General features: G+C 34.8%; 1 protein-coding gene across 4 annotated transcripts; it reads right to left on the reverse strand.

Annotated features, from left to right (window-relative positions):
* Nucleotides 1-787: 787 nt before the first annotated feature.
* LOC133312605 (uncharacterized) lies at nucleotides 788-8,637 on the reverse strand. Of its 4 annotated transcripts, none has more exons than XR_009751709.1 (4): nucleotides 8,507-8,637; nucleotides 7,172-8,411; nucleotides 1,009-4,001; nucleotides 788-909 (listed from the first exon to the last, which is right to left on the reverse strand). XR_009751709.1 is itself a non-coding variant. In XM_061513827.1 (3 exons), the coding sequence occupies exons 1-3, from the start codon at nucleotides 8,536-8,538 to the stop codon at nucleotides 1,128-1,130; spliced, it is 4,146 nt and encodes a 1,381-aa protein (XP_061369811.1). In that variant the 5' UTR covers nucleotides 8,539-8,637; the 3' UTR covers nucleotides 921-1,127. The 4 variants fall into 4 exon arrangements, 2 of the variants coding, with proteins under 2 accessions (XP_061369811.1, XP_061369812.1); XR_009751710.1 differs by having other exon boundaries at nucleotides 855-909; nucleotides 1,024-4,001; XM_061513827.1 differs by lacking the exon at nucleotides 788-909 and having other exon boundaries at nucleotides 921-4,001.
* Between the last annotated feature and the right edge of the window lie 3,851 nt (nucleotides 8,638-12,488).

Below are 12,488 nucleotides of genomic sequence, written 5' to 3' on the forward strand. Positions count from 1 at the left end.
ATTTACAGATTTTATTTTCTACCTTAACCCTGCTTATGTTTCACTTTTCATACAAACATACTATTGGTTCTTAACATCTCTTCCAGCTCGGGAATACGTAAATAAAAACAAAAATACAAGAAAGCTGGAATGAGGGAATGCTTGGAGAAGTATATGGTCAAAATAAAACTGACTAATTTATAAGGCAGAGACATTTTCCAGACAAGAGGGCCAAGTGCAATACTTTGCCGACCAATACTTCCGTTGGATTTTGTTAAAATTTTATGTTTGCTTCATGATGCATTAATAATTTAATAAGTGCTAGTATACCAGCGATGAAAGAATATCTACACTTCATTGGTTCATTTTGAATCAAATGAATATGAAATCCGTTGGAATTTGAATAAATTCATTAACGAAAATTTGATGTCTTTTTTGTTATAGAAATTAGAATGAATTAATGAAATTGATTTATTTTAATATTTTTAAAACAATCACAAAAACTTAATTCAGTTTGAGTTCTCTAACAACTTGAGGGGAAAGCAAACTTTTTTTCACCAAAAGCGTATAAATGGATTAGGTTTTTTTTTATAAAAAAAAACAACTTATAATCAAAAAAATTCTTCTAAAAATAATAATAGTGCTTTATGTAGTGGCTTCAGTGGTACTCAAGGGTTAATTAATGAATAACTAAAGCCTTAAATTCAAGTTTTATTGAATATGTTTTAGCAATATTTATGAGAGAATAACTATTCCCTTATAATAAAGCCCACCTTTGCATAGGCATTGAACAGATGAATTATTGAATACCTGACTCAAAAATATATATCGAAAGCATCATCTTAGGTGATAAGATTCTGTAAAAGGCAAAAAAACTTCAAAACTGAGAGCTGGATTGAATTATATCAGTTTTCCACCGGTTTCAGCAACCTGGCAATATTGATACATGAACAATCCTGTTATGTTCACATTTGGATATATACTATGAAGGTGAAAAAAAAATATATGATAAAATGATATGACTTGCACCTAAAATATGTATACTTTTGTCAATTTTCTCTGAATTTCTAGATCCCTATCACAGTCAGCAGTCGCAAATGAGAATGTGGCAGAATGCATATCGCTCTTATGTTATCCTGATCCATAATTTAAGAGGATTTTAGGATGTGCTTCGCTCCTGGACCAAGTCGAACAGGACCTGATGTTACCGTGCCATCCAGTTGAAAAGAATCAACGGCAGGATAGCCTGTAGGATTTAGCTTTTGTGCCTTGTTCTGGCGACATCTACTTCTACCACTGTCCACTTGTGGATCAAGTTCCATTGCTCTTGTGTTTCGTTGCAATTCTACGCTTGAGTTTTGTCCAGTCAACCTAATCATACGACTCATGTTTTCTTGACCTTCTATATTAGGTAACTTGATAGGTTTTCTGGAATCATCAAGATTAGCTGCAGGTCTCTTCCTGGTATTTGTGCATGGATGATGATGGTCTTTGGTGATCATGTCATCCAACTTCATTCTGTCAGGGACCATATTCATATTTCTACAACCGCTATTTAAGGTAGAGGGTGTAACTGGAACATGTAAAGGTTGAACAATTGATGCTGGACAAAGCATGGGACCCAGAGAAGTCAGACCACTAGAAGGACGGAGAACTTCTGCTGAATGATTCACAGATGGCGTAGTTAAGTTATTTCCCCACTGGTTTTGAGGAAAACTTTGACTACTTACGCCAGAAAATTGATGAGAAAAGGTCCCTGGTAGCATTTCATCTGTTGAGCTTGACAACCACGATGGTAAACTTCTGTAAGGCCTCTGAAACCAAGATGCTTTGGCCTGTTCATTGACGGCTGGCTGCAAGAAAGGAAATCCGAAGGCTGATTTTGTAACATGAGGGTTTTTATTCCTGTCATTCAGCTCACCATTGCTTGAACATGTTGGCTGAAGAATATTGCAAGGAGCAGGTAGCACCTGTGACTGAGAGCTGAGTCCTAGAGGTTTAGCTCCAGGTATAAACTGCTCTGGAACATCAGGTGCGCCATTAAATACTGCAATTGAACTAGGTTGTTGAGCAATAGGGTTGAAATAAGAACTGGCATTTCTGCTGACTCCAAGACTACCGTTTTGAGATACATGATTACTTTGTAGATCGATAAACTGTTGAGGAAATCCAGAGTCTGTACCATTCATCAATATGGTGCTTTGTAATGCCTGATTCCTTTGAGTCTTTGCTGAGTGCAATGAATTGTCAGTTGATATTTGTAATGGTGAACCACATACCCGATCCTGCTTAGAACATCTTCCCAAGAAAGAATTTTCTAAAGCAGCATATTCAGAATAATGCTTTCTTCTGGATCCCTCATCAGTCCAAACATCTCCAGCAAATTGTTGCATCTCATTGTTGCTTCTACCAATCGGAACATCTTTACCCATCAACCTCACTGTTGGTTGGCTAGAACTTAGTGAGATGTGATCTGAACATTCTTTCTGAGAAATCATCCCATTTCCATTGTGGCTCCGCACCCGGCCACGTTGATTCTGTTCAATGAACAAGTTTTTCTTGAGGTTTAACTTTGAATCAAGTGACTGGACATGGTGACTAGAACACATATCAGAATTAGGCCAGTGGATATCTTCTCTCTCACTACATTGGAACTCAGTGGCAGCTAACCTGGCTGGATCATGTGGAAACGGATTTAGACCATCTTTTGGAAATGTCCTCCGAACAACATGCCTCTCATTCATGCTTAAATTTTCCTCGCTATTTTGACGGAGCATATTATTAATGGGTAAGCCACTTAGAGAATCTCGTAATGTACTTGATGTCTCCGGCTGTTTCATCCCTACTTTTCCACTTGAACTGAAATTGATTAGCTCACCATGAGAATTGAGTGGCAAACCAAAAAAGTTGGGATCCAAACAGCTATTTCTTTTCCCCCAGCCTGTAAAGGGGAATGAGCTATCAATCATATCAGAAGAAAACATATTAGACAACTGTCCGTCACCCAAGGCCTGGTCACTATTACCATTATCTCCATAAGTTTGTAATGGAGATTCTGATCTTTCATTTGCTTTATTATATGAAGCATAGTAAGACGATGAAGGCTCCAGAAATGTCTTTGTATTTGCATTTGACCTCACAGCATCAACCTGAAAAGTCGGATCCTCCAAATGGTCAATGAACTTTCCACTGGAGCAGAAAGCTCCAGATTCACACACTTGTGTATTTATACCAGACATCTGCACTTCTTGAACTGCAGAAAGAGGTCTAGAAATGTCAGCATATGGAGAACAATGCAGTGTAGTTGTGTTGCCCCCATCAAAACGCTGTAAATTATTGTCACAAACTGCCACCTTGGTTAATAATTCAGACTTCTCTTCTAAGTGCTTTGATTTCTCTTGATTGGTACACGGCTTCAAGAAATTTCGTACAGTAACTTGTTCCAGAGTATTAGAAAACTGTTTACTTTCAACTATAGGGAAAACCTCCTTTCTCTTGTCTTCGTCTGTATTAATGGCAATGTGGTCATAATTTCTGTTTGCCTCAAAACTTGCAGTTTCTTCATCACTTCCAGAGGACTGCTCCTTTACTAATGAAGTAGCCAGCACTTCTGAAGATATGTTGAACATGGTTTCGCAAAATGAATTTCTCCTTTTTGGGCTAAGTATGCCATCTTTACCAGAGAATCTCACATTTCTGTCTGAGGTTGCCACTTGATCATTGTAATGGCTTTCTTCAGTACCATCTCGAATATTACAGCCACTGGATGTAGTTCCAGAAACATGTTTTAAGTGGTTCTTAAGAATGCCACAAACAGGAGATACAGCTTTTTGTTGCTTTCCAACTGAGTCGCAGTTTTTAACTTCTTGCTTATTTTCAATGGATAAGCCAATTAAACTCGACTTCTTTCTATAAACAGAAGGATCAATGTCATCAAGGGCAACCATTTTATTACCAATTGTACCTTTTAGTTTTCTAGAACTATTTACTGGAGTTTGCACCATGCACTTGTAAGCATCTTCCTGATATAGACAAGATTAACAAAATTAGTTATTTTCTATTATAACACAATCTCAATAAGTTGACTGAGTTTTAGGCAGTGTGAAAGCAATTCGCTGTATCTCCAATCCCATACTAATGAAAACATATTTGTAATAACAGCTTTTGTAGCTTTTATATACAGTTTCTTTTCAGGAGGAGTTTTCAGCAATAAATAAATAAAATGGCACAGAAACGCCAACAAATTAAAAGCATCAGTTAGGTGCTCTTAACTATATGAAATTTTTGTCATCAGTTTAAAGTTACTGCATTACCAAAATTTAAAGGAATGAAAGATGACGAAAATAAATAAGATCAGTAACACACAACAGCTTTTCATGTAGAGTGATGCCAAGAATCTGTTTCATAAACACGTGCTTACATATTATTGTTAAAATATTATTGTTAAAAATACTAAGTGCGAATGGAAGCTTACACTTAAAATAATTTTTTTTTAACACTTAAAATAATTATTTATTTAGGGATAGGTTATTCTACCTATCTTTTTTTCTGCCTACCACTCTAAAAAACTATTAGATCATAATCTTAATTAACATTTATTTTTCTCTCTCCTTTTTAGATTCTGATCTAACAGTGTTGGAGAGTGGTAGATAAAGGTAGGTAGAAAAAAAAAGTAGGTAGAATAATCTATCCCATTTATTTAACTATAAGTAGGTGTAATTATATATGAAACTGCATATAACAGCTAGCAGAATGCATTAGAGCTTCAATTCAAAATCTTATTCCATAACACATAAAAAAATCTATTAAAGCTTTTACTTATTAATTGAAACTACACATCCCTAAAATTGATTTTACTTACTAAATAGAAAGTTAAATAAGCTTGTACAATTTGACGCATAATATTTTGAAAATCCTAGTTGTAACGGAAAGCTTGAGCTTAAAATACTTATATACTACAAAGATATTAATGATATTGTAAGTAGACACTAGCAGGAGGAAAAACTTTTCAGTTCAGTGCCTATTAAGTTCTAACAACAATCTACTACTTTAGTTCCGAATTTCACTTTAGGGTAAAATAACCAAAAATTGTAATGACAACCTCATATATTTAGTCATAAAATGATCTGATCAATTTGAGGAATCATGTAGGGAATCTTTTGTTTGAAGAAATCAGAAGAGATTCTTTCTAAAACTAATACCCTAGTAAAAAATGCATTTTTATAGCAATATATCATTCTGATCTTTGTTTATATGGTGTTAGAAGCTAACGAAAAAACACATGCATCTATGCAGCAAATATTGTTAGGATAAACAATCAGTAGAGATTTTAAAATTATGCAATCTCACTGTGGTTAAAATAATTACTATAAAATATATTTTTACGATTCATGTCTTATTTCTTTTTTAGAAGGCAAATTCAAAAACAAATTAATCGATCCTTTAAAATGAGAAGTGCCCCTTATTATGAAATTGGAGGTTGAATAAAAAAAGAAAATCCTAAAGTAAGGCATCTATTTTATTTAAATTAAAAAATAAAAATAGTAGGGCATTAACCAATACTTTTCTCTCAATGAATTTTACTAAAAGAGAAGGGATGGACAATGGCAAATGCATGAACCATGATGCTTAAACATTTTTCTCAATAAATTTTAAACATCTATGTAATGCGCACTTTTGATATCCACATATAATACACTTCTATAGAAATTGTATTACGTGTTTCATGTATCCCCATTCAAAATGCTGTGGCTTAACTGTAGAATCTCATGCCGAAAAATTCTATCTAATTTAATCTTGAAAAACATTGATAGGCAGGGCAACAAATTATTATGATTAGATAATCAGAGTTTGAGGACCTTGTTGGAAAATAAAATATTAACTAAGGTTAGTCTAGAAACGTTAAGAAAAACAATCTAGACAATACTACAGATGCCATTTCTTCAAACAGTAACGGACAGTCCAGTTTTATATTTCACTTCACAAATGTTATTCATTTAATTATCTATTACATATCTAGGGACACAGTAAGCAGCAAGATCGTCCCATATCATCATCGTGTTCATGACTGGAATTACCATGAATAGACATTATTTTTGGGGCCTTCTCTTACCCATGGCTCTTTATACTCTACTAGACTGTGTTCTGATAGACACTCACTTCGAATTGATTGTATCTCAAAATTTTCTGCTCATAAATAAGTACAAAATACCAGTCACTTAACTTTTGTTGACCGATACATCCAAGTACTTCTTCCCACAGACCAAAACTTTCAGAATAAGATCAGAAATCATATATTATGAAACCCCCCAACCCACTCTTTTCACTCGTGAGCCGCGATGGTTACTGCATAAAACACGTCAAAAGATACGCCCATGCGATAATGATCTATATCAACCCAAGTCAGAGTATTTTTTTTATCTGATGATACACGTCCATCTGGAATTGCATATGCAAACATTAATCAATCCAAATCACTATATAAACTTCTGACACCAAATAAATTACCTATCAAATTCTGGACCTCCAATTAATTACAGATCTCCAACTAGCCAAAACATATCCAGCTCTAAGCTGTGTGTATAAACATCTACGTCCGAAAAACTAGCCACAAGAGATGAGAATCTGTTGATCTACCCATGGCCCACATGATAATTCCCCCCAAATTATTAGTTAACAGTGACGGGGGCAGGGAAACCCCTCATCATTAGGCTCAGCTCTTCTACCTCGTAACCCATGAGTGGCCCCTTCTAGCTAAGGTACTTGTACTGATGGAGCAACATTCTTGCAGGCGCAGCCCCTTCACTACCTTGTGAATTCCTTCCGTGCATGAAGTCACCTGTCTTAATTTTCCTTTTTTTAACTCCCTATTCCCACCTTTTACTTACCGCGTATTTTCGCTCAAGTACTAAACAAAAAACCACTCACTTTCGTCCACAAATGTTTAGCTGTCTCTCTAATCAGCTTTTTCAACGGTAATTTTATGCAGAAAAAGCAACACACAGACATAGGAAAGCTATAATCGCATGGCATAAACAACTACGACAACACCAAACCTACAGTATCGGGTAATATTTTATGCGCAGATATCATGAATTGTATCCTTAGTTGCCATGAATTAGCTGCAAAACATGGAAACAGACTGCATATAACGAAAGATTAACTCATATTTTATGAGACATAACCCACATACCTTCTTCCCAGTCAGCTCATTGTTGAAGACATTTTTCCTTTTCTTCTTCCTCTTCTTCTTCTTGTTCACAATCGTCTTGTTCTCATTGTTCAGGGACACAACACTATCACCAAGCTTCTCCACCTTGCTTTTCTTCTTCTTCTTCTTCGCCTTCTTCGTCTTTTTCGTCTTCCTATTCTTGTTCGTACTCTTCTTGCTCTTGATTACCGAAACGACAGCAGCATCAGCATCAGCATCAGCAACAGCGCTTGAATCCCCACCGCAATAATCTGATTTGTCTTCATCTTCCTCAACCTCAATCGCCTTGCTTTTGCTGGCTTCGATCGGCGGCGCCACTGTGAGAATCTCAGCGATCGAGCGCTTCTTCGGCAGCTTGGTTTTGGGCTTCGAACAGGTCCTCCTCATCTGACGTCTTTCGTCCCTGACGGCCTGCGCGAGGCAACCGTCGATGTGTGCGTTCACCGCGGTAACGGTGGCGGCGTTGAAATCTCGGCAAACAGGACAAACCATCTCCAACTTCTCCTCCTCCGCGGAGTCTCCTTTGTCCGATTTCGCCGATTCGCTGCCTCCGCGGTTGGATCTCAGCGCCTCGAGGCGGCGAGACAGCCACTGGAACTTAGTAACTGTACTCGACACATCATCGTCAGTACCATCCTCCTCATGGAACGGCCAGAATTTCAAGACGCTCTCGATTTGTGGTTGCTCTTTCTGTTGCTCTTGCTCTTGCTCTTTCTCCTGCTCCTCCTCCTCCACCTTGAAAATCTCGGCGATGGAGCGTTTCTTCGGCGCCTTAGACTTCGATGACGGTTTCAAATTCATCATCCTCATGTGGCGACGCTCCTCCCTCATGGACTGCGAAAGGCAGCCGTCGATGTGGGCGTTCACAGCCGTAAGCGTGGCGGCGTTGAATTCACGGCAAACCGGACAGACCATCTCCAATTTCTCGTCGTCTGCGGCTGTATCAGCGGTGGAAGGAGGAGCTGACTTCTCTGATTTCGCCGAGTCTTGGCTGCAGTTATCGTCATCATCATCATCATCGACATCATCATCGGTTCTAGAAACTTCCCTAGCTGAGGGCTGATTCTCGGGGTTTTGAGCGTCGTTATGGTTGGATCTAGGGCAGCGAGTCATGGGCGGAAGCCATGACTGAACTTCCTCGCGTGTGACGTCACGTGAGGTGGTGGTTGTGAAGGGCCAGCATTTGAAGACGTCGATGGACCTCATCTTAGATGTGTAGTCCCTGCAACACCAAATCAAAACCAATAATAGAGAGTTATGATATGATTGTATTAAAAGCGAAAAACCGAAGGCAAACAATAAATAAGAATAAGATACCTTATGCAGAATCCATCATACCTAGCCGCCATGATCAGTAATCACACCCACACACAGAGAGAGAAGAAGAAAGAGGAGAAGGTGAAGGTGGAGGAGGAGGGGGAGAGAGAAACATGGATGAAGAGAAAGAGAGAGAAGAAGAAGAGGAGAAATGGGGGAAGTGTGTTGTGTGTAGCTGTCTGCTTGCTTTTCCCTAATTTATGACTGAAAGCGACGTATGAGAGAGAGTGAGTGTGTGTGTGTGTGTGTGTGTCTGTAAGAGAGGGCTCTAGAATGACGACAGATACACAATAAGAAGAAGAGACCCAGCGAAAAAAGAAATATTATTTTTAATTATTAATTATCAATAATACTCTCTCATTTAATTGTTACTATTTCAACTCTTTCTCTTTATTCTTTTCTTTCCATGTAACTTATTTTCATTATTTAAGTTGTCTTGCCGCACCAAATAAATAAATATATAATTTGCGGGGGATGTATTGTATTGTATTATTAAATATTAATGTTAGATTTGTAGTATGATCTATTATGCTATGCCCACGCTCGTGTACTCATATGAAACAAAGATTCTGCTGTAAGAGCGAGCGCATACGAACCACCATACGCGATCACTCATCACTCCATGTTATCACGCGCTTTCCAACTTCATCGTCTCACTCCATTTTTTATTTTATTTTTTTCTCCGAAAATTGTTATTCATAGTTTTCAATCGTAAAAATTAAATAAGAAAGACAGAAGGACTGATTCGTCCATTAAAAAAATAAGCATAAATAAAGCATTGCAAATTTTAAAATCTGCATCGAACGCGTTCTGATATAATGTATCTAACTTAGCCTTAGACTTTTGGATAGGGCTGAACTCATAAAGGAAAATAGTAAAGTCTATTAATAACGAGAATAAATGTAATGAGCGTTATCCAAAAAAATGTAATTTGGTCCCTCAAAATGATGTAAGTGAGTTCTACAAGATTAAATTTACATAAATTTAGTTCTTCAATTTTTTATTTTGCATTAATTGATTATAATAAAGTTTTGAATTCGAATGCATCTTTTCTTGGTTATCTATTCAAACTCACCGAATATAGGGCCCACCAATAGGCTTCATCTCGGTAAGTGGCCAATATGCATGACAAATGCATTCACATAAAATAAATCCATACAGGATACTTGTAAATTAAACAAAGATTCGATTTTTCTGCGGATAAGTTATTTGTACTAAAGTTAATATGATGTTATTTTGGATCAAAATTATGGTATTTTATAATTTTAATTTATTTCAGGGTTATTATAGTCTTTATAATTATAATTTTTTAATTTTTCAATATCAAAATGACGTTATTTTAAAAGTAAATATAGGTAACTTATTTGCATTAACTGCAGAAATATTTTTTCCTTAAACAAAATGTTATATATTTGTTATGTTTCATGAATCAATTTTGTTTTTTTACATACATATTAAAGAAGTGAAGTTCATATATATTTCTTCCATCATTTCATTTTTTATTTTTTTATTATGTGTGTAGGAAAGTAAAATTGGATTATATAATATAACAAATATAAAATCCTTAAACAAATCTGGAAATGGCATATCTGAACAGAATCCATCCAGATAGAAGCATGCGAAATAAATTACCGAGTCAATTAATGACATTACGAAATGAGAAGTAAGTGTTGAAGGAAAATGTAATTTGCTTCAAAAGAGATAAGTTAACAAGACATAAATTAGATAAACTTTATTCTTTACATTTTTTTAGCATTAATTGATGATTATAATATAACAAATACTTTTTTAAGCAAATGCATTTGTTTATAGGCATCCATATAAACTCAAAAAATATGGAATTCAACTAGGATAGGCTCTATACCTAGCTATGCAAATGCTCCCGTAGGTCCTACTTTATGCCTACGCGTAATGCATTCACACAAGATGTATTTATTGAGCATATTTTCAACGTAACACGAGTATATATTTCTTTATCAAAACAGAAAAAAAAAAAACAATAAAAATAAATACAGTATAAATGTTTTTTTTTTAATGTACCCAATGATCGGTACATCATAAACAAAATGTATTCCGATTGGACACATTTGCAGTATGAGGTAAAGTCTATCATCAATTATGTATAAAAAAAATCTATTATCAAGTAGAAATCCTGATCCATAATGATAATCGTGATGTTAACATCAACAACTAACAAATATATATATATATATATATATATATATATATATATATATATATATATGATAAAAGATCATTTTATATTGATGTAAATTTCACTCTCAATCTGAATTATTACATATTTATATATAATGGTTCTGACTTATTAGGTATTTGAGCGGTGTGGGGTGTGTGTGTTAGGAGTGTGTATAGTGTAGGGTGTTGTGTTCAATTCCTTGACACCTCCAAAAAAAGGTATTTGAGCGGTTATATACATGTAAATCAATCTCAAGGTTTAATGTAAGACTTTTTATTCTTAAATCGGTATAAAAATATTTTGTCTATATATATATATATATAGGTAAAATTATTTCTATAACCGTTTTAAATATAGCAACAACAGGTATATGGTAATGATTCCTCATATTTAATGCTTTCATATTTTGTATGGTTATGATGCCCCGTATTTAATGCTTTTAAATATATATATATATGGCAAGTATTTGATTGTTATACGTACAGTTAAATGTAAACCTATATTTATATATAGAGAGAGAGAGGGGTAGATCCTTTGACACCGGTGTCAAATTTCAATTTTGACACCTCATCTCAGAGTCGTTAGATCAAAAAAGATCAATGGTGTCATTTGTAAGCATGTGACACCATTGATAATTTCTGATATAACGGGTTTTAGATGAGGTGTCAAAATTCAAATTTGACACCGGTGTCTAAGGATCCTACCTATATATATATATATATATATATATATATATATATATATATATATATATATATATATATATATATATATGACGGTTCTGAGATGAGGTGTCAAAATTCAAATTTGACACCGGTGTCAAAGGATCCTACCTCATATATATCGTTGATCTTTTTTGATCTAACGGCTCTGAGATGAGGTGTCAAAATTTAAATTTGACACCGGTGTCAAAGGATCCTACCTCATATATATATATATATATATATATATATATATATATATATATATATATATGATGAATGTAAAATTTTATACCTAACCTTAGCTATGGATCCGCTTCCTAAGGATTCAAGTATTTAATAAATTAGAGTTATTTATGATGCATTTGACCTATTAAAAACAAGTTAATCAATAAAATTATATTAAATATTAAAAAAAGTACACATATTCACATCCCCAATTACAATGCGCTATTAGGGTTGTTCATCAACCGATTCAAACCGCGAAAATCGAATCGAATAAACCGAAAAAACCAAAAACCGAAAAAAACCGCAAATTTTAATTGAATTGGATCGGTTTTCGGATGGGTTAATGAAAACCGATCCAATGACAACCGATCCAATATATTAATTCTCCTCTACCTACTTGGTCATTTCCCCAATTATATTCCAAAAATTTCTAAACCCATGACCCATTAACTCATCAACTAAACTCAAGAAAAAATTTAGTCACCTCTCATCAACTATAATATTGTTTACTGATATTTTTGTATTTCGAAAAAAAAAATTGCAAAGCCAATATATACAAAAGATGTTATTTGCACAATAATCATGAAACTAATTTTAGGATATTAAAAAAACCGAAAATCGATCCAATCCAAACCGAAAAAATTTGGATTGGATCAGATCGAATTTGAAAAAAAATATAAACCGAATGGATGATTAAATGATTAAACCGAAAGAATTGGATCGGATGAGTTTTGCTTCTAAAACCGATCCAATCCAGACCGCGAACACCCTTATGCGCTATGTTCATTTATATATATATACCTGGGAAAGGATTCGTTTACAATTTTTTTTTATAAAATTTTGTAAATTATATTAT

Source organism: Gastrolobium bilobum, unplaced genomic scaffold (genome assembly GCF_033153095.1).
Source record: "Gastrolobium bilobum isolate Gb01-03AN ecotype WA unplaced genomic scaffold, APGP_CSIRO_Gbil_v1 utg5259, whole genome shotgun sequence".
Taxonomy (NCBI): domain Eukaryota; kingdom Viridiplantae; phylum Streptophyta; class Magnoliopsida; order Fabales; family Fabaceae; genus Gastrolobium; species Gastrolobium bilobum.